The 24039-nt window shown below is 35.4% G+C and overlaps 1 protein-coding gene across 3 annotated transcripts in view; it reads left to right on the forward strand.

The window, feature by feature from the left end:
* The first annotated feature begins 5991 nt into the window (after positions 1 to 5991).
* LOC107558292 (sodium channel protein type 2 subunit alpha-like) overlaps positions 5992 to 24039 on the forward strand; it is a 23479-nt gene continuing 5431 nt past the window's right edge. The window contains exons 1-13 of one of the 3 annotated variants that reach the window (XM_016241936.1): positions 5992 to 6110; positions 6191 to 6388; positions 6720 to 6896; positions 7583 to 7912; positions 8746 to 8875; positions 9262 to 9500; positions 9606 to 9779; positions 11556 to 11912; positions 17098 to 17517; positions 19049 to 19163; positions 19267 to 19421; positions 19597 to 19770; positions 22787 to 22909. In XM_016241936.1, the coding sequence (XP_016097422.1) occupies positions 6075 to 6110; positions 6191 to 6388; positions 6720 to 6896; positions 7583 to 7912; positions 8746 to 8875; positions 9262 to 9500; positions 9606 to 9779; positions 11556 to 11912; positions 17098 to 17517; positions 19049 to 19163; positions 19267 to 19421; positions 19597 to 19770; positions 22787 to 22909 (2628 nt within the window). In that variant the 5' untranslated portion in view covers positions 5992 to 6074. Of the gene's footprint in view, positions 6111 to 6190; positions 6897 to 7582; positions 7928 to 8745; positions 8876 to 9261; positions 9501 to 9605; positions 9780 to 11555; positions 11913 to 17097; positions 17518 to 19048; positions 19164 to 19266; positions 19422 to 19596; positions 19771 to 22786; positions 22910 to 24039 lie in introns of those variants that run through there. The other 2 variants (XM_016241938.1, XM_016241937.1) reach the window with 2 other exon arrangements.

A 24039-nucleotide genomic window follows, 5' to 3' on the forward strand; every position in this document is an offset into this window, starting at 1 on the left:
GAATCCATGATCTGTATTTTGTGTCTGTCTGTGAGGTGGGTTTAACACTTTGCTCTCCTCAGCTCACGGCACACACCCCAAAGAGGATTTCCCCTCTACATTCACATCTGATCCCTCCTAAGCCTTTTTGTTGGTTTGTTAATGGCTGTTTTTACGACAACAGAACATTGGGGATTTGCACTGCTCTTTTCTCTCTCTCTCTCTCTCTCTCTCTCTCTCTCTCTCGCTCTCTCTCTTTCTGTCTTAGAAATAGAGAATGACATGTAATGAGATACAGACAGAAAACACCCTAACATTAGATGCACTAAAATCAGACCAATTTATTACTCTTGGAATGGAATTAGAGTAATATTGTGCAAAGACAGCTTATTTATACGGCTTAAATTAATTTGGAATTTCTGTTGTAAAATCATTTCTTTTTCACCAAAATGCCACTATATAATGTATTTTTTGGAAACAAGTCGAAATGGGTAAAAACGACATTATTGATCAAAACAGACGCATCGGTGTATAAGTCACATTTTCAACGAGGTACGTTCTCAGAACTTTAGCTAACATTCCGGCAAGGTTCTCTCAAACGTATTAATAAATGTTCTTCCAGTGATTATAACTTAAAGTTCGTTCTCAAATGTTCTCAAAATGTTAGCACAAAGACATTATTTATACATAGTTCGTGGAACGTTTTATTTCTGAAACGTTCATCTAATGTTTCTTTTTATGTTACCACTTGCTGTAGAACGTTCAGAGGACAGTCCAAAAAAAAAGTTCCCAGAATGTTTGCCAAATTAAAAATGTAAATGGAATGTTCTCTTAACATAACAAAAAAAAATCCATTCCCCTCAATCCATAATGAATCCTTTAAATTGAATGGTATTCAGAACAAAACAGAAAATAGCATTAAAAAAACATAGTGACATTCAATATAAACAACATTTATTATAAACAACAACAGCAAGTTGTTAAGTGAAAACAGCATATTTTCTTAGCAACAGATGCTATTTACACTAAGTGCAAATAGAAATGGATTCTATTTACACAATGTAAAAACAGCAGCATGTTCTTTGCACTAAGTGTAAATAGATGCTATTTATACTCAGTGGAAAAAATGGCAGATATTTGCACATTAGAATTGTAGTATACTATAAATCAGTATGCAGTAATAACATACTAAGTGTAACTTATCATATTCATTAAAATTATTCATAATGGATGCCACGCTATATTGGGACAATAAATTCCCCTCAATCCATAATGAATCCTTTAAATTGAATGGTATTCAGAACAAAACAGAAAATAGCATTAAAAAAACATAGTGACATTCAATATAAACAACATTTAGTTGTTAACAGCAAGTTGTTAAGTGAAAACAGCATATTTTCTTAGCAACAGATGCTATTTACACTAAGTGCAAATAGAAATGGATTCTATTTACACAATGTAAAAACAGCAGCATGTTCTTTGCACTAAGTGTAAATAGATGCTATTTATACTCAGTGGAAAAAATGGCAGATATTTGCACATTAGAATTGTAGTATACTATAAATCAGTATGCAGTAATAACATACTAAGTGTAACTTATCATATTCATTAAAATTATTCATAATGGATGCCACGCTATATTGGGACAATAAAGCCCTCCCTACCCCTAACCAATAAACACTTTATTATTTCCACTTTTCGAATATTTCCTTATTTTTTATTGAAAATAAATGTATTTTCAATTTGATATGTGATGGGAAAAGAGAGGCAAAAGGCGGATTCGAAATCGGGTAGATCACGTCAAAAATTACTCCCACGCACCTTACGTCCTACCCACCGTTCCTGTTGCTTGACACAGACCTGTTGTAATGTTGTCTGTTCCAACCAGACATTGGTGGGCGGGGCTAGTGTAAATAGCCAACAAGACGGGCTATTTGTACTTTCAAATAAACTTTGGCTCATGTACCTCGATCATTCGGTACAAATCCAAATGTGTGTGCTTATATGGCTCAGGTCTTCATGTGCCGTATGTCTGTGAGATTTGTTTGGTTGTTTTATAGTGTACCCAGTGAAAATCATAAGCCTGCTTTCTTATAAAATACATAATAATAGCACACCTGTGTCTGTGCCACAGATTATGTTTAACAGAAACACAAATATATGTGTGATTAGCCTGCTGTCAAGTGCTCGCATACGTGCTAAATTCTTCAGCAGCTGAAATGAAAGGTCAGCACTTGCATGTGAGTGGGCAGAACCCGAGAGACACTCTTATTACCATCACCTCCAGGACACGGTTACTATAGAGACCTGAGTACCTCCGTCCTCATGGCAACCTCAATCCCGACTAATGCACGGATTTAACCTGCTAACTCGTGCTGAACTGGACCAGACCTACAGGAAAGAGGAAAAAAGCAGAAAAGAGATCTCATTAATCATTCAGTTGTTTCTCCTGGTTCTTAGATGCGAGAACGATTTGAAATATCTAAAATCTTCATCACTAAATCTCCACTAAAACTAAAGTTTCAGAAGAGATCTCAAAAATGACTCAGATTTGCCAAGATACATCAAAAACAGGGATCTCAGTATCTTACAGTAAATGTTTATTGCTCAAAGAATGCTCTTATATAGCTCATGAGACTTTATCATTTGAGCATCAGCTTTGTTTAGTGTATCAAATTATGCATACACTACTGTTCAAATGTTTGGGGTGTTTTTTTATTTATTTATTTACACAAATTAACACTTTTATTCAACAAGGACACATTAAATTGATCAAAAGTGACAGTGAAGACATTTATGATGTTACAAAAGATTTCGGTTTCAAACACATGCTGTTTGTTTTCTGACTTTCTAGTCACCAAAAAATCCTGAAAAATATATATCATGGTTTACAAAAACATATGAAGCAGCGCAACTGTTTTCAACATTGGTAATAATCAGAAATGTTTCTTGAGCAGCAAATCAGCATATTAGAATGATTTCTGAAGGATCATGTGACACTGAAGACTGGAGTAATGATGCTGAAAAATCAGCTTTGCATCACAGGAATAAATTTAATTTTACAATATATTCCAATAGAAAATAGTTTTTAAAATTGTAATAATTTTTCACAATATTACTGTTTTTACAGTTTTTTAAAAATAAATGCAGCTTTGTTTCAAAACCATGAAAAAATGCACTGACCCAAAACTTTTAACTAGTAGCGCAAAAAGATATTCACGTATAAAATTGTCAACAATTCTCTCATTAGTGCCTTTTAAGAGAGTTTTAGGAGAATCATCTAAAATAATGTTCTAGATTCCTCCTCCTGTCTATGACGCGCAGGTTTTATCACTACAGCGTGGTATTGTACTGCACTGTATTATATAAACCTGTGTGTGTTTGAACACATTGTTAGGGAGATCATGGTTGCGCATTCTCTCTCTCTCTTTCTACCTTTGGGCGAAAGATTTACAGATGGCCTCGTTTTGCGGCTCTGCTGTCCAGCTGTTGGCAGTTCCATTACTAAATGATCCCTCTGTCAGATTGACATGCGTCTGGCCTCTGCTTGGCCTGTCACTCAAACTTAATGTCACCATGGTAACGGAGAGAAAGAGAGGATGGACTGAGGATGGAAGGAAAAAAATTTACTGCAACTCGATACCCATCTGTTTACTTATAATCTTCCTTTTGGGCCTCAATGCATGTGACTGCTGTGCTGCTTTACTGGAACTGAGCTGGTTTTCTCTATATTTGAATATGCTATAAAAATATATGCACAACCATTCGGACGTTTGGAATCACTATATTAGCAATGACACATTAAAATGGATTGATAAAAATTATATTTAAAATAAAGGCTGTTCTTTTGAATGTTCTATTCATCAAAAAATCCTGAAAAAGAAAATGTATCACAGTTTCCAAAAAAATATGAAGCATTGATAATAATATGAAGAAAAGTTTCTTGAGCAGCAAATCAGCATATTAGAATGATTTCTGAAGGATCATGTGACACTGAAGACTGGAGTAATGATGCTGAAAATTCAGCGTGGCATCACAGGAATAAATTGCAATTTACAATATATTAGAACAGAAAATTGTTACTTTAAACTGAAATAATATTTCATAATATTACAAATTTTACTGTATTTTTGGTCAAATAAATGACGTCTTGGTGAGCATAAAATACTTCTTTCAAAAACATAAAATCTTACTGATCCCAAACTTTTGAAAAGTAGTTCATATTACTTAAAATTGTCTTTCAAATATTTAAACATCATGGTAGTATTTGTTATACTGACTTTAAACTATGCCAATTCAAGTAAAAAATATTTCCATTTTCATACGTAATGCAGTAAAAAAAAAACTACATTAATGACAAGTTATTAGAAATCTCTTTTTTGTAGCTAAAGTCAAAAATGAAAACATGCCAATTCAAGTAAGAAAAACTAATTTCCATTTTCATATGTAAAATACAGTAAAAAATATTCTACATTAATAACAAGTTATTAGAAATCACTTTTTGTAGCTAAAGTCAAAAATGAAAACATGCCAATTCAAGTAAGAAAAACTAATTTCCATTTTCATACGTAAAATACAGTAAAAAATATTCTACATTAATGACAAGTTATTAGAAATCACTTTTTGTAGCTAAAGTAAAAAAATGAAAACATGCAAATTCAAGTAAGAAAAAATATTTCCATTTTCATAATACAGTAAAAGAAGATTCTACAATAATGACAAGTTATTAGAAATCACTTTTTTGTAGCTAAAGTCAAAAATGAAAACATGCCAATTCAAGTAAGAAAAACTAATTTCCATTTTCATACGTAAAATACAGTAAAAAATATTCTACATTAATGACAAGTTATTAGAAATCACTTTTTGTAGCTAAAGTAAAAAAATGAAAACATGCAAATTCAAGTAAGAAAAAATATTTCCATTTTCATAATACAGTAAAAGAAGATTCTACAATAATGACAAGTTATTAGAAATCACTTTTTTGTAGCTAAAGTCAAAAATTAAAACATGCCAATTCAAGTAAGAAAAACAAATTTCCATTTTCATACGTAAAATACAGTAAAAAATATTCTACATTAATGACAAGTTATTAGAAATCACTTTTTTGTAGCTAAAGTCAAAAATTAAAACATGCCAATTCAAGTAAGAAAAACAAATTTCCATTTTCATACGTAAAATACAGTAAAAAATATTCTACATTAATGACAAGTTATTAGAAATCACTTTTTGTAGCTAAAGTTAAAAAATGAAAACATGCCAATTCAAGTAAGAAAAAAATATTTCCATTTTCATAATACAGTAAAATAAGATTCTACAATAATGACAAGTTATTAGAAATCACTTTTTTGTAGCTAAAGTCAAAAATGAACATGCCAATTCAAGTAAGAAAAAAATATTTCCATTTTCATAATACAGTAAAAAAAGTTTCTACAATAATGACAAGTTATTAGAAATCACTTTTTTGTAGCTAGTCAAAAATGAAAACATGCCAATTCAAGTAAGAAAAAAATATTTCCATTTTCATAATACAGTAAAAAAAGTTTCTACAATAATGACAAGTTATTAGAAATCACTTTTTTGTAGCTAGTCAAAAATGAAAACATGCCAATTCAAGTAAGAAAAAAATATTTCCATTTTCATAATACAGTAAAAAAAGTTTCTACAATAATGACAAGTTATTAGAAATCACTTTTTTGTAGCTAAAGTCAAAAATGAAAACATGCCAATTTAAGTAAGAACAAAATGCCAATTTTTATAAGTAATACAGTAAAAAAATATTCTACAATAATGACAAGTTATTAGAAATCACTTTTTTGTAGCTAAAGTCAAAAATGAAAACAAACTTAAAAAGAAAATTAGAAAATCTGGGGGTTGGAATGAGGCCTGAACTTGCTTTTGCCACATTCGCCCATGTTTCTATGCTATATGCGCCTTTGACTCACATTGTCATTCCTGCTGTTAAATATCTTCATGTTTCCTCCATTCACAGGAAGTGCCCTGATGGGTTTGACTGTTTAAAGACGGGTCGTAATCCAAACTATGGCTACACAAGCTTTGACACCTTTGGCTGGGCCTTCCTGGCTCTCTTCAGACTAATGACACAAGACTACTGGGAAAACCTCTACCATCAGGTACAAGCCGTGACACTGTAGGAATAATCATCTGTTATCTAAATATTATTACAAACATCTCTTCTTCCTCTCCATGACAGACTTTACGGTCAGCAGGGAAGACCTACATGATTTTCTTTGTGCTGGTGATATTTCTGGGTTCGTTCTACCTAGTGAACTTGATCCTGGCTGTCGTGGCCATGGCGTATGAGGAGCAAAACCAGGCGACCATTGCAGAGGCCTGGGCAAAAGAAAGAGAGTTTCAGCTGGCGATGGAACAGCTACGCAAGGAACAGAGGGTAATTTGACAACTAGCAGTCTGAAATAAGTACCAAAGTAGTGCCAAATACAATTGTATTTTGTCTTTCCTTTTACGGCTGTCAATTCCCAGTGGATAAAATCAAGTAAAATGGATTGCGAACGTCATTTCATGTTGATTTTGAATACAAATTAAAATAATGAAATAATGCTCCTTTCCCAGCGCCTACCTAAAATGTGTTGCTTTACACTGCAAGAAACATGTATAGTACTGTAGGAAAATACACAATTATTATAGAATTATTATACTCATTGCATTTAATTTCAATGGCAAATTCAGCTCAAGCACATCTGATTTTTCTGTTCTCGTAGGCATTATCAAAACAGCGCAGAAAGGAGGCTGAGCTGGCTCTGGCAGCGGATTTATCTCCATCACCTTTCTTACGGAAAGACTCGCTGAAATGCCGAAGTAGAATGAGATCCCACAGAACGCTTTCAGAGGAGATGGAGGAGAACTCTTTGCCAAAATTTGACCCATTTGATGACAAAGTCAGTACTCTTTCATAACTGTTTTATTTATATTTGGCTTTACGATACACAGTAATTTTTCCTGTCTAAAATAAGTTGTCGTCTAAATTTTTTTTATTTAAAAACAAAGACTGAAAAATGAAAGAAATACATACAAATGATTTTAAAGGCTTATTGTCAATTTTGTGTGTGTGTAAAAAACCAAATACAAATTTTAAGATAAAATATATCACATTTTCTAAAAAAATTAAAAAAAGAAAGAGAGAAAGAAAAAATGGTTGCTTCTGTCTTCAATATTGTAGTATCATTGATATACTGTAATAGTGTTCGTTAATATTTAGAATTAGGTTTTATTATCAAATTTTCTGTCTTCACTTTAATTTTAATTAATTTTGGTTTTATCAATTTTATTGTGTTTTTGTCATTTTTATAAATTACTCATTCATTTTATAAATCTATATAGTCTTTTTTAAATTTTTATTTATTAGTTTATTTTAATACTTCAACTTAATCTAAACGAAAATTTGAAATTTTGCCTTGTCAACTAGCTGAAATAAATGTGCTTACTTTTTATATTTTATTTTAGTTAATGCTTATTATGAGTTTAGTTTTAGTTAACGATAATAACACTGCTGTCTTGTTAAATTAGTATCTTGTCTTTCTTATCATATACCTTCTAATCTCTCTTTCAAACTCCTGTCCTCCAGCCAGCTCACCCTCTCCTAGCCACTCTCTCCTCCCATCCTCTGAGCACCCGTCGCGGAAGCCAAGTCAGCATCTTTACCTTCCGGCCACGCAATAATTCAGAGGCCGACTTTGCAGATGACGAACACAGCATCCATGATGATGGACGAAGCCGAGCGGGTTCCATGGCTATACCGTGGAACAAGCGTCGTACGGGTAGCATCAGGAGTCACTCGTCACAGGTGTTCATGCCCACCCTCACCCTTAACGGCAGACTAAACCTTCCTCTGGACCAGAACGGCATCACCAGCATCAGCCCACACACCCCGACCCACGCGTTCAGCATGGAAAAGGTCTGGGAGGATATGGTATGGTCTTACCCATTACACCTAGTTTATATAGTAATAAAACAAAAAGTCATTTACTCACCCTCATGTTCCTGGAATCCTATGTTTGTCCTTCATATAACACAAAAGTAGTTATCAAGAAGAATGTCCAGGCAAATCTTTTAGCTTCCATCTTATGGAAAAGAGTTGAGGATGGAGTTGAAGAGTTGAGTGAGATAAATGTTGATAGAATAATAATAATAAGAATAATAAGAATAATTTGATAAGGAAACATTAATAAAAAATGGACTATTTTAACACTATAAAGCCTACTGTATCAGATTTAATATGCAAATTTACAAGGCATCTAAATGATCAACAATCACAATTTTGTTTAAAAAAGAACCTGTTGTACACAACATTCTTCATGCCTTATGTCATCTGATTGTCATTTTGTAAATGGTCTTTTATTATTATTTTAGTATCATTCTAAAGATCTCATTGATGAGATTACAAGCTATCAGAATTTCATTGCAACTTTTGGCCATATAAATATCAGCAACTGCACCAAATTGATTAATTTTTTTTTGTCAAAAGATTCAATAAACTTCTAAAAACACAGACTATTATTTCATATATCAGGCTTTACAGGGTTAACCAATATGTGTGTGTATGCTTGTTAAAGTATCATGCCATTAGTGGCAGCTTTTGAGGAACGTTTCAAATCGGTCACTTACGAGGTTCCACTTTAGTTCCAATGCAGATTTAAAGGAAGTTACCTACGTCGGTAGCAGACAATGAGGACGTTCACTAGGTTTTGGAAAAGATTTGATGTTTTTGTGTTCGCTTTGATTTGACAGGAGCCAGTGTGTCAGAATGAACAGACCACTGCAGCTGCCAAGCTGACTGTCGACGTGCAGGAGGAGGTCCCGCCCCCTCGCAGGAAGAGAGGACTGAGCTCTGTCAGCTTCTTCAGTGAAGCCATGGATGGTGCGGCAGACTAAAATTGTTTAGGAAAAATAAAAGACACAAATGAGTCAATTGTTGCCATGCTGTAAGAGTACAAACTATCAAATCAACGTTGATACCAGCTTAGATCATTGAATCTGAGAACAATTTGATTTGAGTTCACATTGAGAATCCTCACTTTTGATTGCAGACTTTTGTACCTTGACAAATCTGAGCACAGTTTGAGACTGTTGAGCTCTCTTCTGAAACTTTTTCTGATGAGACAGAAAAGGAGAAGCAAAAGTATTTGATTGCTCTTCGTTTAATCTCACGGCTGTCAAGGAGAAATCATTTAGCTACTAAAAGATGATTCAAAAGATTAAAATGATTTAATCTAAAACGCCCATGATTTTTATTTCTCCTCTTAGAACTTGAAGAGGCCCATCAGAAGTGTCCTCCATGCTGGTATGAATTTGCGAAGAAGTACCTGGTTTGGACATGCTCTCCAGCCTGGCTGAGAGTGAAGGAAGGGCTTAAAGTCATGGTGATGGACCCCTTCCTGGACCTTGCAATTACTATTTGCATTGTACTCAACACATTGTTCATGGCGCTGGAGCACTACCCCATGACTGATGAATTCAACAGCATGCTGACTGTTGGAAACCTGGTGAGGACAATTACAGTAATAGTGGCATCTCAAAATCTGTGGTTGCGCATCTCAACCAGCCCTGTTTCTTTCATTTCAATGTAAAGGTTTGTTCTTGCTTACCAGGTGTTCACTGGAATCTTCACGGCAGAGATGGTGATGAAGATCTTTGCTTTGGATCCATACTATTACTTTCAGCAAGGCTGGAACATTTTTGATGGAATTATTGTTTCTTTGAGTCTGATGGAGTTGGGCCTTTCCAACGTGGAGGGTCTGTCTGTCCTCCGCTCGTTTAGACTGGTAAGTTTCGACTCTGCTTGGAAACAGACATAGTAAATTCAATAGACTGGACAGTGAGGATTGCCACATGCACAATATATGAGAAATGCCATAAGTAGACGTGAATGTCTTTGAGCGAATCATTGAATTTTGAATCAGTTAACTGAAGCAGAGTGTTTGAACTGTTTCGCAGAAATGAGCACCATTAAAATGCACTTATATATTCACAAGTCACAAGACAAGGATTGTGAAACTAGTTACATTTTTACTATGGAATTAATTAATCAAAATATTAAAAATGGGTCATTTTGAAAAAAATATTAGTATGCATCATTCAGAGATTTAAAAAAAAAATTTTTAAATATTTTTTTTTTGAAAATTAAAAAAAGTAGATTTAAACAATTCAGTATTGCACTATCCCCAAAAAGGACATAATTTCACCATCAATGATCTTGAATCTTCATTCATCTTCATTAATGTTTGTATCTGTAGTCTGTAATTAGGAGGCATTAGTGTACTTGACACACACTGAATCCATTAGCACAGACACTCCAATAAAGTTTTAAATATCAACAAATCTGTATTTTTGCTATGTGTAAAATGCAGCATGAACAGTGCATCTGAACTTGTCATCCCTTTGAACTCGTGTCTTGCTATTCGTTATCAGATTAAAGCTACACAGAGCTTTTAACATCCTTTTATATTGTGATAAATACTGTTATTAAGCAGTGCTGTGTGTGTACGATAAAAATGACTTTCTCCATGGCTTCACACACATGTGCATGTTTGGCAGAGCAGTAATCCTTTATCCATTAGTGAGATTAAAAATGTTGGAGTTGACATCTTAAAAAGTGGGCTACACTTTCTTTTAGTTCAACATCAGTCACAATGCAAACTGAATATAGGCCATGCTTTAGCTAAAACAAAATACCAGTTAGGTGAATTTACAAAAATGTAAAACAAAGAATGTTTTTGGTGTCAAATAACATGACTGATCGAAAATATGCTCGCCCTCAGGCCATCCAAGATGTATGTGTGTTTGTTTCTTCATCGGAACAGATTTGCAGAAATTTAGCATTACGTTACTTGCTCACCAGTGGATCCTCTGCAGTGAATGGGTGCCGTCAGAATGAAAGGCCAAACAACTGATAAAAACATCACAATAATCCACAAAACTCATGTCCATCAGTCATCATTTTGTGAAGTGAAAAGCTGTTTGTAAGAAACAAATCCATCATTAAGACACTTTCAACTTCAAACCATTTTTTCCGGCTAAAATATATCCATAATAATGCTTTCTCCAGTGAAAAAGTCATCTGCCCCAAACAGTCCCAAACTATTCTAAACAATTATGTCAGTGGCTTTCGATGTGAGAGGACGGCAGGAGATGGACTTTCACTGGAGGAAGCGCTATTATGGATTATTGTGCATTTTGCCCAGAAGTCACAGACTGAAGTTAAAGCGCCTTAATGATGAATTAGTTTCTTACAAACATGCAACTTTTCACATCACAAGATGTTAATTGATGGACTGGAGTTGTGTGGATGATTTATGGATTATTGTGATGTTTTTATCAGCTGTTTGGACTCTCATTCTGACGGCACCCATTCACTGCAGAGGATTCATTGGTGAGCAAGTGATGCAGTGCTAAATTTCTCCAAATCTGTTCTGATGAAGAAACAAACTCACCTACATCTTGGATGACCTGAGGGTGAGTACATTTTCAGTAAATTTAAATATTTGGGTGAACTATAAATATCAATACTGAATGAAATATGTTCGGTATTTTGTCCTCAGCTGAGAGTTTTGAAACTAGCAAAGTCATGGCCCACCCTCAACACGCTGATAAAGATCATCGGTAACTCTGTGGGTGCCTTGGGGAACCTGACGCTAGTCTTGGCCATCATCGTCTTCATCTTCGCTGTAGTGGGCATGCAGCTGTTTGGAAAGAACTATCAGGACTGCGTGTGTAAGATCAGCTACGACTGCACCCTTCCTCGCTGGCACATGAAGGACTTCTTCCACTCGTTCCTCATCGTGTTCCGGGTCTTGTGCGGAGAGTGGATCGAGACCATGTGGGATTGTATGGAGGTGGCTGGACAGCCGCTTTGCATTCTGGTCTTCATGCTGGTCATGGTCATAGGAAACCTGGTGGTGAGTACAAACTGTTTTCTGCTCAGGTTATGCTAATGAGATTAACACGGTGCTGTGGAATACTTGATTCAACATTCTACAGTAAAATATCACTCATCAGTCTTTTTCTTCTCACATAATAAAATAATTTAAACTCATATCAATATTTCATGTCCATTTATTTATAAAATAAATTATATTTGTGAGATATTAAGGAAACAAGCCTGGACTGTTACTGTACAAAGTTGTGATGATCAGGGTGGGATTACTCCTGTTCCTAATTGATTGATTAAAGGGGTCATATGATGCGATTTCAATTTTTCCTTTCTCTTTGGAGTGTTACAAGCTCTTGGTGCATAAAGAAGATCTGTAAAGTTGCAAAGACTAAAGTCTCAAATCCAAAGAGATATTCTTTATAAAAGTTAAGAGTCAACCACGCCTACCTAAAATGGCTCGTTCTAACACGCCCCCACACGTCTACGTCACGATGTGGGAAGATTTGCATAACGCCGCCCAAATGTTCACGCAAAGAAAGAAGGTGTAACTTTTATTCTCGCTGTAGTATTGTTGCTGCCGCCGCCATGTCGTGAAGGCGCTGTGTGCTTCGATGTGAAAGCGAAACGCCTTTGTTTGGCCTTCCAAAAGAGGACGATATCCGCTTCGTCATGCCTGGAGCTGATCCGTGCTGGTCGCTGAGGAAATACATCAACTTCACGCTGTGGATCGCCAGATAGGCTTTCACCGTGGACGAAGCGAAGTCCAGCCCGGGGTCGTCACATGTGGTTGCCGCAAGCCTGCCGGCCGCGCCGTTCTCAAGCCCATTGGCCGTCGCTCACTCTAGCCCACCATGTGTGACGCTGTGTTTCGTTGTGAAAGCGAAAATACTTTGTTTGGCCTTCCAAAAGGGGACACGACTAGAAATCAGTGGTTAAGTTGTATTTACAACACTGTTCCAGAACAGTTCAACCCAAATATTCGGATATAAATATATGGAGGACTGTTTCCTGATCCTGGTAGAGTAGACTATAATGCCGGCTGTTCTGACTCACAGACTGTAAGTACGTTTTTTATATTTAAAGAATTTGCCACTGACGATTCAAACGTGAGTTTTGAGCAGTGTAGAGTAACGCTTGTTGTTTGTCCTTTCTCCGATCACAAATGCAGACATGGTTTTATGTTTACGTGGCACAATGCATAAAAAAGACAGTATAAGTCATTATAATCCGTAATTATGACCCCACTGGATGCAACAAGTGCCTCGTTTATAATGGGTTTTAATGTTTTTGTCTCGTCGCTCCGGCCGGACACGGCATCACAATATGGTAAGGGGTGTAACATTTCCGTCACACGCTTGAGGTATTCGGCCAGTCACAACGCACTGGATAGCTGGCCAATCACAGCACACCTCGCTTTTCAGACCGATGAGCTTTGTAAAAATCGATGCATTTCAGAAAGGCGGGGAATAGAGGAGAACCAATAATGTACATTATGTGGAAAATAATGTGTTTTTTTAACCTTAAACCACATAAACACATTTCATTACACCAAATAATGTTCTTTTTAGTAACATCATATGACCCCTTTAATATTTTGTCATCATTGCCTCACTCTTTTGTCATTCTTGCCTAAAAAAGAAAAGGAGTTGCTAGACAGAATGTACAAGCTAATAAGAAAGTGCATATTTATACCATCACGCTTCAAGGACCACACAATATGGTGTTTTTCTTAGAGCTTGGCATTATAAATTACCACCTACCTTTGTTGTATACAAAAAAAGAGTAAATTATTCCTTTAAGGACAAAATTGACTAAATGGATGTATGCATTGGCTAATTCAGACACTAACCTTCTCTGGTGGAACATTTAATAATGTGATATTTCAACACAGGATTATAATTGAAATGACTCTAGGTTGGGGTCATGATGGCTATTGAACTATTAAGTGACTCTAAAACATTTTGATGTCACAATTGTTTATTGACACTAATGTCAGACCTGCTAAACTCGACAAAAAAAACATAACATCACACATAGAAAAGTTTTGCATTTTGATATATTAAATTGGCATAAATATGCTTTATTATTCTTTGCATTTCAATATATTTTGAAGATAAACCATCATAGCCTAAAAAAAATCTCTGTGAGGACACATGACATGGCATTAGAAAAAAAAAAAATTCTCCCAGATGTTCTTCTAATATCCAGTTGTAACCAGAAAATACCTCTAAGAAGACTAAATGAAGGTCTTTTCCCAGAAAATAAGATGCCACTAAGCTCTCCTTCCTAGGTTTTCCTGTTTTGACATGACGACTGTCCTAAAAGAAGACATGATGTCATGAAGTGACAAGCGCAAAGATATTCACTCTCTATGAAATTACTTGTAAAATAGTGTGTACAATAATCACAAACATGGATATGCATTGGTCAAAATGTGTGGGAATCGTGGTTGATACCATCACACTCTACAGGTGCATCTTAATAAATTATAATGTCGTGGAAAAGTTCATTTATTTCAGTAATTCAACTCAAATTGTGAAAAAGAGGACTTTGGACCACTGGGCAACAGTCCAGCTTTTCTTCTCCTTAGCCCAGGTAAGACGCCTCTGACGTTGTCTGTGGTTCAGGAGTGGCTTAAGAAGAGGAATACAACAACTGTAGCCAAATTCCTTGACACGTCTGTGTGTGGTGGCTCTTGATGCCTTGACCCCAGCCTCAGTCCATTCCTTGTGAAGTTCACTCAAATTCTTGAATCGATTTTGCTTGACAATCCTCATAAGGCTGCGGTTCTCTCGGTTGGTTGTGCATCTTTTTCTTCCTCACTTTTTCCTTCCACTCAACTTTTTGTTAACATGCTTGGATACAGCACTCTGTGAACAGCCAGCTTCTTTGGCAATGAATGTTTGAGGCTTACCTTCCTTGTGAAGGGTGTCAATGATTGTCTTCTGGACAACTGTCAGATGAGCAGTCTTCCCCATGATTGTGTAGCCTAGTGAACCAAACTGAGAGACTATTTTGAAGGCTCAGGAAGCCTTTACAGGTGTTTTGAGTTGATTAGCTGATTGGCATGTCACCATATTCTAATTTGTTGAGATTGGTGGGTTTTTGTTAAATGTGAGCCAAAATCATCACAATTAAAAGAACCAAAGGCTTAAACTACTTCAGTCTGTGTGCATTGAATTTATTTAATACACGAGTTTCACAATTTGAGTTGAATTACTGAAATAAATGAACTTTTCCACAACATTCTAATTTATTGAGGTGCACCTGTATATATAGGCTAGTTTCCCAAATGTGTTTGGCAGATTGTAAACATACATAAATTAATCCTCAGGGTAGATGCCATATTTAAGCTGATGCAAATGAAAATGAGTCAGTGAAGGATAGAAACAGCTGGTTTAATTGGTTAGACATCTTCTACAGTTGTTTGTGCACTAGAATACTTTTCTGAAAGAAGTTTTCAACATATTTGTCAGCTATATGATTGACACCAAGATACACAACAGTACAACCTATAGAACATACTGCACAGTCATGTTTTCATTTGCGTCACATGAAAAAATAGCATGTAACCTGACTAAGGTCCTTTCCAAGAAAATAAATCAGAAAATTTTAGTTTTAACCTCCTTATTTTACCCAGGAGTCCCCTGTTGTGTGTTGCACAGAAATGCATTCGTGGAATAGGGTCCACGCGGGCTTGTACTTAAGTATACACTTTCCTCTTCTGGCTTTTCCAACTCATAACTGCTAAGTTGTCTACTCTATAAATGCAGAAACAGCTGTTTGTCACTGGTAATTGAACTACGGTGCTTTTTAAAGCCGGACAGAGGGACAGACAGCATGGATTTAACTAAAATCGTGGGGCATTTGGTCCTTTCAAAGCTAGACTGAAAAGGACAAAAAAAGTGTATGATCTATCAGAGAAGGTCTATATGTACTAAATGTCATGTACTGTTAATCACAGATTCACAATTCACATGACAGCATTAATTAAAGTTTCTTTATCCATATGATCTATAAAGTCATAACTGACTGCGTTTAAATTAATAAAAGAATTTTTGAGATTTGTGAAGTGGTCGGCATCTCCTATGATCCATCAAAGCCACCTGCATAAAACTCACCGCTCAAATGAATGCACAACACAGCCAAGCTGCATGTAATGTGTGTAAGATTGCAATAAAATTATGAGATAATTATTCCTTCACAAATAAATCTCTCAATGAGTAAAACTGGTTGTGTCTATTATTATAGATATGCAACATTTTAATTATTTTAATAATTATAAAATTATTATTTTTACAATTATTTTTCCTGGTTTAATAAGGTACACTTGTAAGAAAATAGATGTGACTGGGACAGACTTTCAGTATCATCTTCACTTAAAAAGATGCAATCGTATCTTGTTTACGTGAAATGAGCTGCTCCTGAGCAGGTCTGAGTTAACGGACCTGTTGCTATGACAGCAACTCCAGGATGAGCTTCAAAGAACCTAACAACCCTGGATCATGTCAAATCAGCAACAATAAAATCCAGTTAACTGGATAATCCACATATGAAGAACGGACCCTTGACTTTAATTAGCTGGTTCATTTGTGTTTGATCAGGGTTGGAGCTGAACTTTGCAGGACGGTAGATCTTCAGGAACAGGATTGGGCACTCCTGATGTAACTGAAGGTTTTTAGCAACAGTTTGTTGCTTCGCTTACAATATAAAGTGAGTGATGTGAAGCCAAGTATGGTGTCCCATACTCGGAATTTGTGCTCTGCATTTAACCCATCCAAGTGCACACACACAGCAGTGAGTAGTGAACACACACACACCCCCTGAGCAGTGGGCAACCATTTTTGCTGCAGCACCCAGTGCCTTGCTCAAGGGTCTCACTTCAGTTGTAGTATTGAAGGTGGAAGAGAACGCTCCCTCCCGCCACCTACAATCCCCGCCGGTATCGAGACTCAAACCCATGACCTTTTGGTTACAAGTCCTTTAGGTTACAACTCTCTAACCATTAGGCCAGGACTTCATATCCTAGATGGATATAAAGATTCTCTGCCATTTCAGTAAATGAACCACTATACATCAGTGTTGGCCCCAAAAATCCCATTTGTCTTTTTTATATGCAATGAGATAATGTCCATCCCAAAACATTCCCAGATGTAGTGCATCCAAATATAACCTTTCCTGACATATCTGTTTTCTTGGTTTCTCTATAGATGTTGAATCTGTTTCTAGCCCTATTGTTGAGCTCCTTCAGCTCTGATAATTTGTCAGCGCCCGACGAAGATGGAGAAATGAACAACCTTCAGATAGCCATCAGTCGAATCCACTTTGGTTTCACTTGGCTGCTGGACGGCATCAAAGATCTCTTCAACGGGAACCTGGCAGGCTGCAGACAAAAGGCCAAAGAGAAGCAGGTGTCACTGAAAGAGAATCACACTGAGTGCAACGGCGGTGTGGGAAGTTTAGAGCAGCATGGAGGGAAGTACATTACTCTAGAAGGAGAGGACAGTTACATTACCAATCCCAACCTTACCATCTGTGTGCCCATTGCGCCAGGAGAGTCGGACGTGGAATTCCTTGAGGAGGAGGATGATGAGGAGACAGAGTCATCAGAGGATGAAGAGCAGAAACTGGTGAGAGGTTATGAGAGGTGATTTATTAGTTTTAGTGTTGGGAATTTGGTTCATTAAGTTCTTGAGGTTGTATAATCTGATTCACAAGCAAATGACTCATTACGAGCTGATTCTCAAAAATACTCACTAATTATTCTCAAACTCATAAGTTATGATTTGAATTGATTGGTTAATTTAATCTCTGATGCATGTTTCTTAAGAAACAAAATACTTGTTTAGTATATAGTTAGGACCAACTATTTTGTTTTCTTAAAAGTATTAAAGAATTGTTTCCATTTCAGTTCTTTAAAGTTTTATTGAAATTCAGAAACAGAATAATTGAATTCTTTTAATTATGATCCCTAATTACTGCAGTACATTTGAGAAATAAAACACAAAATAATGCATTTACAAATTTGAACTTAATATGAGAGGTTATGAATGTTCTTGAGGTTGTGTAGTTCACAAACATATGACTCATATGAGCCGATTCTTTTTAATGCATTAGTCAAAACACTCACAATTAATCTCGATCTCCTGAGTTATTGATTTCAATTGGTGGGTTATTTCACTCTCTGCTCCGCTGCTACTTTTGTCATGTCAAATTAAAGACAGCATACATGTTTTCTTTATAATAAATGAGTACTTTAAATTAAGTTTAAAAAAAAAAGTACAAAAAGAATCATTTCTATTTCAGTTCTGTGAAATGGATCTGAAATTCAGAATCAGAATAAATTAATTATTTTGATAACAATCCCCAAATAGTGTTGTGCATCTGATAGATGAAAAAAAAAATTAAGAGTAATCCAGCCTCACACACATATATACACACACACACAGTCACACACACTGCTCGCCTCGTAATGTGGAATTACATAAGCAGAAGGATTGTGCTGGCACCTTAGGGCTAGTAATCTCTGTAAATCATTTTAAATATGTTGCCATTACATGCAGGGAAAATCTCATCAAAACTGTATTAAGAAGGCCCACTGTCTAGAGACAGAAACAAGGTGAATGCATGTATATTCAGGCAGATTTAGAACGGCTCTCTCTCTGGCCATCTCAGATTATACTGGAGGTCGCTGACCTTGATTTGTGTGCTTGTGGATTAGGTGCATAGGCTAGTATTGCACCATATGCATCTTTGTTCATGCGTTCTATTAGCTGTCTGCATTTTCCATGCCAAACCCAGAGGATTTTTCAATCAATGCTGGTTTCCTGGTTTATATGTGCAAATATACACCAATATTGTGCAGTTAACACCCAAATTATCGAATTAACAGATTCAGTACTAGTTTATACAAGGCCAAGAACCTAAATGATAGCATATGCATCACATTAATCATTAGATGTAGTGGGAATATGATGGAATATGGGAATACGAATACGCATTGAATATGATGTATGAATTGCATGTGGGGTTCAATCACACAGACATGGAACACCTATTCAGTAATGGCTGCTGAAAATTCAGCTTTGCGTCACAAGAATAAAGTTCTGAAGTAATTTTTTATTTAAAACTCAATGCAAGCTTTGCTGTCTTGTTCAACAGGAAGTCAGCCTCTCTGAAGGAAGCACTGCGGACTTGAGGAAGCCTGGGGAAGATGAGGAGGAATATTCTGAGATGGCAGATGATGGCATGGATCCAGAAGAGTGTTTCCCTGAGTGTAAGCAAATAATGAAACGGAAGGCCATTGCTTCCACTTTTATGTACTGCATCATGTTTTTTTGTGAGGAGCTGATCGAACTAATCTCTCTGGATCTCTCCAGTCTGTATGCAGCGCTGTGAGTGTTGTAACATCAACACGGCGAGAGGTCTGGGTCAAGCGTGGTGGAGGTTGAGGAAGACCTGCTATCAGATTGTGGAGCACAGCTGGTTTGAGACCTTCATCATCTTCATGATCCTCCTCAGCAGTGGCGCTCTGGTGAGGAACTAAACTGAGCAGTGAACAGTGAAAATTGTTTACATTTTAGAAATCAAAGATTAATGTTATTCATGCATCAAATTTGTCCCTGTGATTAAATGTGGAACTAGATTCATCACAATCAAGTATCAAGTTTCCAGGGTCTTATTGTGTTATGATATTCTTCTTGGGTCAGGCATTTGAAGACATTTACATCGAACAGCGGAAGGTGGTGAAGGTGGTGTTGGAATATGCTGATAAGGTGTTCAGCTACATCTTCGTGCTGGAGATGTTTCTGAAGTGGATCGCGTATGGCTTTAAGAAATACTTCACTAACTACTGGTGCTGGCTGGACTTCCTGATTGTGGATGTGAGTAGAAGAATACTGGATCACGAGTTTGGAATAAAGACGTCTATTATGCTCACCAAGGCTGCATTTAATTTGTTCGAAAATGCAGTAAAACAGTAATATGCTTACAGTTTTAACGTTTTAAACATACTTTAAAATGTAATTTATTCCTGTGATCAAAGCTGAATTTTCAGCATTATAACTCCAGTCTTCAGTGTCACATGATCCTTCAGAAATCATTCTAATATGTTGATTTGCTGCTCAAGAAACATTTCTTAATATTATTATCAATGTTGAAAAGAGTTGTGCTGCTTCATATTTTTGTCAAAAATGTGATAGACTTCCATTCAAAAATTTGGGGCCAGTAAGATTAAAAAAAAAGAAATGTACTTTTATTGAGCAATAACGCATTAAATTGACAGTAAAGACATTAATAATGTTACAAAAGATTTATTTTCAAATAAATGCTGTTCTTTTGAACTTTCTATTCATCAGAGAATCCACAAAAATATGAAGCATCATAACTGTTTTGCAACATTGATAACAAACAGAAATAATTCTACTTTTTCTATAGGAAACGGTTATTTTAAATTGTAATAATATTTCACAATATTAATGTTTTTCACACTTTAACATTTAACATTAATTTAACATTGTTAGAATACAGGGCCATGAAAGTAAAATTAATCTGGTTTAAAATGAGGACTTTTCTGGCTAGAAAACTGGAAAAATAAAGAATCTGTTGCAGTGAAGGCCATTCATTACAGTGATTTTAGCACAAATCATGCCAAGCAGAGTGTCTAAATCTCCGTTAATCATGAAAAAAAAGAAGGAGTAAAACGGACACTGAGGTGGCTTATTGATTTTATAAACTATGTACAACAGCAATATGATAAAACACAGATTTTCTGAACTGTTTAATTGGATTAAACAGTTCTTTCACAAATCATATAGTTCAGTTGTCAAACTGTAGACTGTTTAGGTGTAACAAGCATCATATTAACTTAATATAGCCATAATTTATAGTCTGAGCCATCCATAATTGACGTTAAAGACATAGTGATACAATTTAATTTTGAAGTTTTAAATTTGATGATTTTTGTTCGGAACTTTTGGTTTTGTTTCATTCTGGTTTTGTGTTGCTTGCACAATGACACCTCAGACCTTTTATGGCAGATTGGATTCAGAGTCAGAATTGAGATGTTATGGCAAACACATCCCTCAGACACTGAGATAACTGCACAAAATACACATATAAAACAACTACACATGAACTAAACACAAGTGTGTCTCACCTCATGCTCACCTGACCCACACAGATCTCCACACACACCTTTAATGATAGGGTAAGTTTACAGTTTAAAGGTCAGAGGTGAGAGAAGGCTCACTTCTGTATTTCAGCTGCAGTTTTCGTTTCACCCACGACGAGATATAACTGTCTCTCTGTCGGCAATTTGAACGGATTCATTTCGACCTGTAATTTAACATGGTGTCAAGTTTGATATGTTTTAATAATTATTCCCACAGGACCTTGGCTTTTATATCAAAATGTACTCACTGTATCTAAGAATTATCTGGAGAAGATCAGATTTAGGACTGTCCATAAAATCAAGAATGAACATTTTAACGGTACATTACAGTGAAAAAACATTTAAAGAACGTTTTAGCTATAATCTGTACACACTTTATTTTTTTATGATTTTATGATTTAATTTTGTATTTTTATTTATATCAGTTAATCTTTGATTTCTGAAGTAGTGTTTTAGAGCAAATTGCACAGAAATATCTTCTTTTGATATATTGCAGTGTCAAGGAAACCTATAGAAATAGTTTTTGTTTTTTTTATAAAGAACTGACAATTCTTGGGACTACATTTCATAATCCATAAATGGAATCTAATCTATGAAACAATTGGGAATTCAGAACACTGTTTGGACTGATGAAAATCACATTATTAAAAAGGAATCTGATCAAAATAAATGATTTTAAAGAAAAACCCAATTTCTTTATAAAACCTCACTCTATTTTATACTGTATATATGCATATTGATTATGCATATATAATTGAGTATGTGGGTATATGCATTGATGTACATATGTGCATACTTGTCCATGTTTTGCCTTCATTTCACCTCATTGGCCCATCAATCAAATTGCTACTGTTCCTGTGGCCACAACCTGCCATACAGCAGAAACCCATTCTGTTCTACACTGTCTGTCTACTTTGACTGTAGAATAGAGTGGAAACCGATTGTGGTTTTAAACTGATTTGTAAAACTGATCTGATTTATATGTCCCAATAAATGTGTTCCTATAGAATGTCCCAAAAACGCATAAATAAATAAATTGCATCAAGTTACATATTTTAGTCTATTTAATATAAAAAGCCATTCAGAGAGGTGTTTTATTAATGTGAAGTATTTTATCAAAAAGTTCTTATGTTTTCTCCTATTGCAGGTTTCTTTGATTAGCTTGGTCGCTAACTCTCTGGGCTATTCGGACTTTGGGGCCATTAAATCTTTGAGGACTCTAAGAGCTCTGAGGCCCTTGAGGGCCCTGTCTAGATTTGTTTTGATATATTGCAGTGTCAAGGAAACCTATAGAAATAGTTTTTTGTTTTTTTATAAAGAACTGACAATTCTTGGGACTACATTTCATAATCCATAAATGGAATCTAATCTATGAAACAATTGGGAATTCAGAACACTGTTTGGACTGATGAAAATCACATTAATAAAAAAGAATCTGATCAAAATAAATGATTTTAAAGAAAAACCCATTCTGTTCTACACTGTCTGTCTACTTTGACTGTAGAATAGAGTGGAAACCGATTGTGGTTTTAAACTGATTTGTAAAACTGATCTGATTTATATGTCCCAATAAATGTGTTCCTATAGAATGTCCCAAAAACGCATAAATAAATAAATTGCATCAAGTTACATATTTTAGTCTATTTAATATAAAAAGCCATTCAGAGAGGTGTTTTATTAATGTGAAGTATTTTATCAAAAAGTTCTTATGTTTTCTCCTATTGCAGGTTTCTTTGATTAGCTTGGTCGCTAACTCTCTGGGCTACTCGGACTTTGGGGCCATTAAATCTTTGAGGACTCTAAGAGCTCTGAGGCCCTTGAGGGCCCTGTCTAGATTTGAAGGAATGCGGGTAAGATGCTGTCTTCTCAACTCAAAATATATTGTAAAAGTGATACTCATTATAACATGTCAAGTTTTTAGGGAATTCAATCAGATTATGCCGCCCTGCATCATATTTGCTGAATGAAATTCAATACTTTTTTCTTACTAATTTTGGGTACTGATTCCAAGAATAGTGCCGATTTTGCTCAAGCATGTCACACTTTCTCACAAAATATGATGCTTTTCAATTGCACATGCACTGAATGATACCGAAGATGTTATTTAATGCCTAATAATCATTTCACGGTTCGGACTTTGGGGCCATTAAATCTTTGAGGACTCTAAGAGCTCTGAGGCCCTTGAGGGCCCTGTCTAGATTTGAAGGAATGCGGGTAAGATGCTGTCTTCTCAACTCAAAATATATTGTAAAAGTGATACTCATTATAACATGTCAAGTTTTTAGGGAAATCAATCAGATTATGCCGCCCTGCATCATATTTGCTGAATGAAATTCAATACTTTTTTCTTACAAATTTTGGGTACTGATTCCAAGAATAGTGCCGATTTTGCTCAAGCATGTCACACTTTCTCACAAAATATGCTTTTCAATTGCACATGCACTGAATGATACCGAAGATGTTATTTAATGCCTAATAATCATTTCACGGTTACAATTATGGCCAGTGACAAACGAAAATGCAAACATGAACCAGATATTTTCTGTTTTTCTACATCCAAACAGCCACAGAAAATTACAGATTTTGTGGGAAAAGAAACATTTATAAACTTGTTTATGTAAAGTTCATTATCATTAAATTATTTAAGTAAAATTTTGACAATCCGTTGCATAAGTTAATTGATATATATATATATATATATATACTTACATCGAGAGAGAGAGAGAGAGAGAGAGAGAGAGAGAGAGAGATATACACTTTAAAATAAGTTAATTGATCAATTTTGAATATTTATTTTGGAACTTTTGACATGACTGCTTTTGTTATTTTGATAAGTGCTGATACAAACATTTTTATTATTTGATATAAATATGTATATATATATATATATATATATATTCACATCGAGAGAGAGAGAGAGAGAGAGAGAGAGAGAGAGAGAGGTACACTTTAAAAAAACCTCTTTCTCTTTTTTTTATAA

The sequence above is a fragment of the Sinocyclocheilus grahami genome, unplaced genomic scaffold (genome assembly GCF_001515645.1).
Source record: "Sinocyclocheilus grahami isolate Dianchi unplaced genomic scaffold, SAMN03320097.WGS_v1.1 scaffold639.1, whole genome shotgun sequence".
NCBI lineage: Eukaryota > Metazoa > Chordata > Actinopteri > Cypriniformes > Cyprinidae > Sinocyclocheilus > Sinocyclocheilus grahami.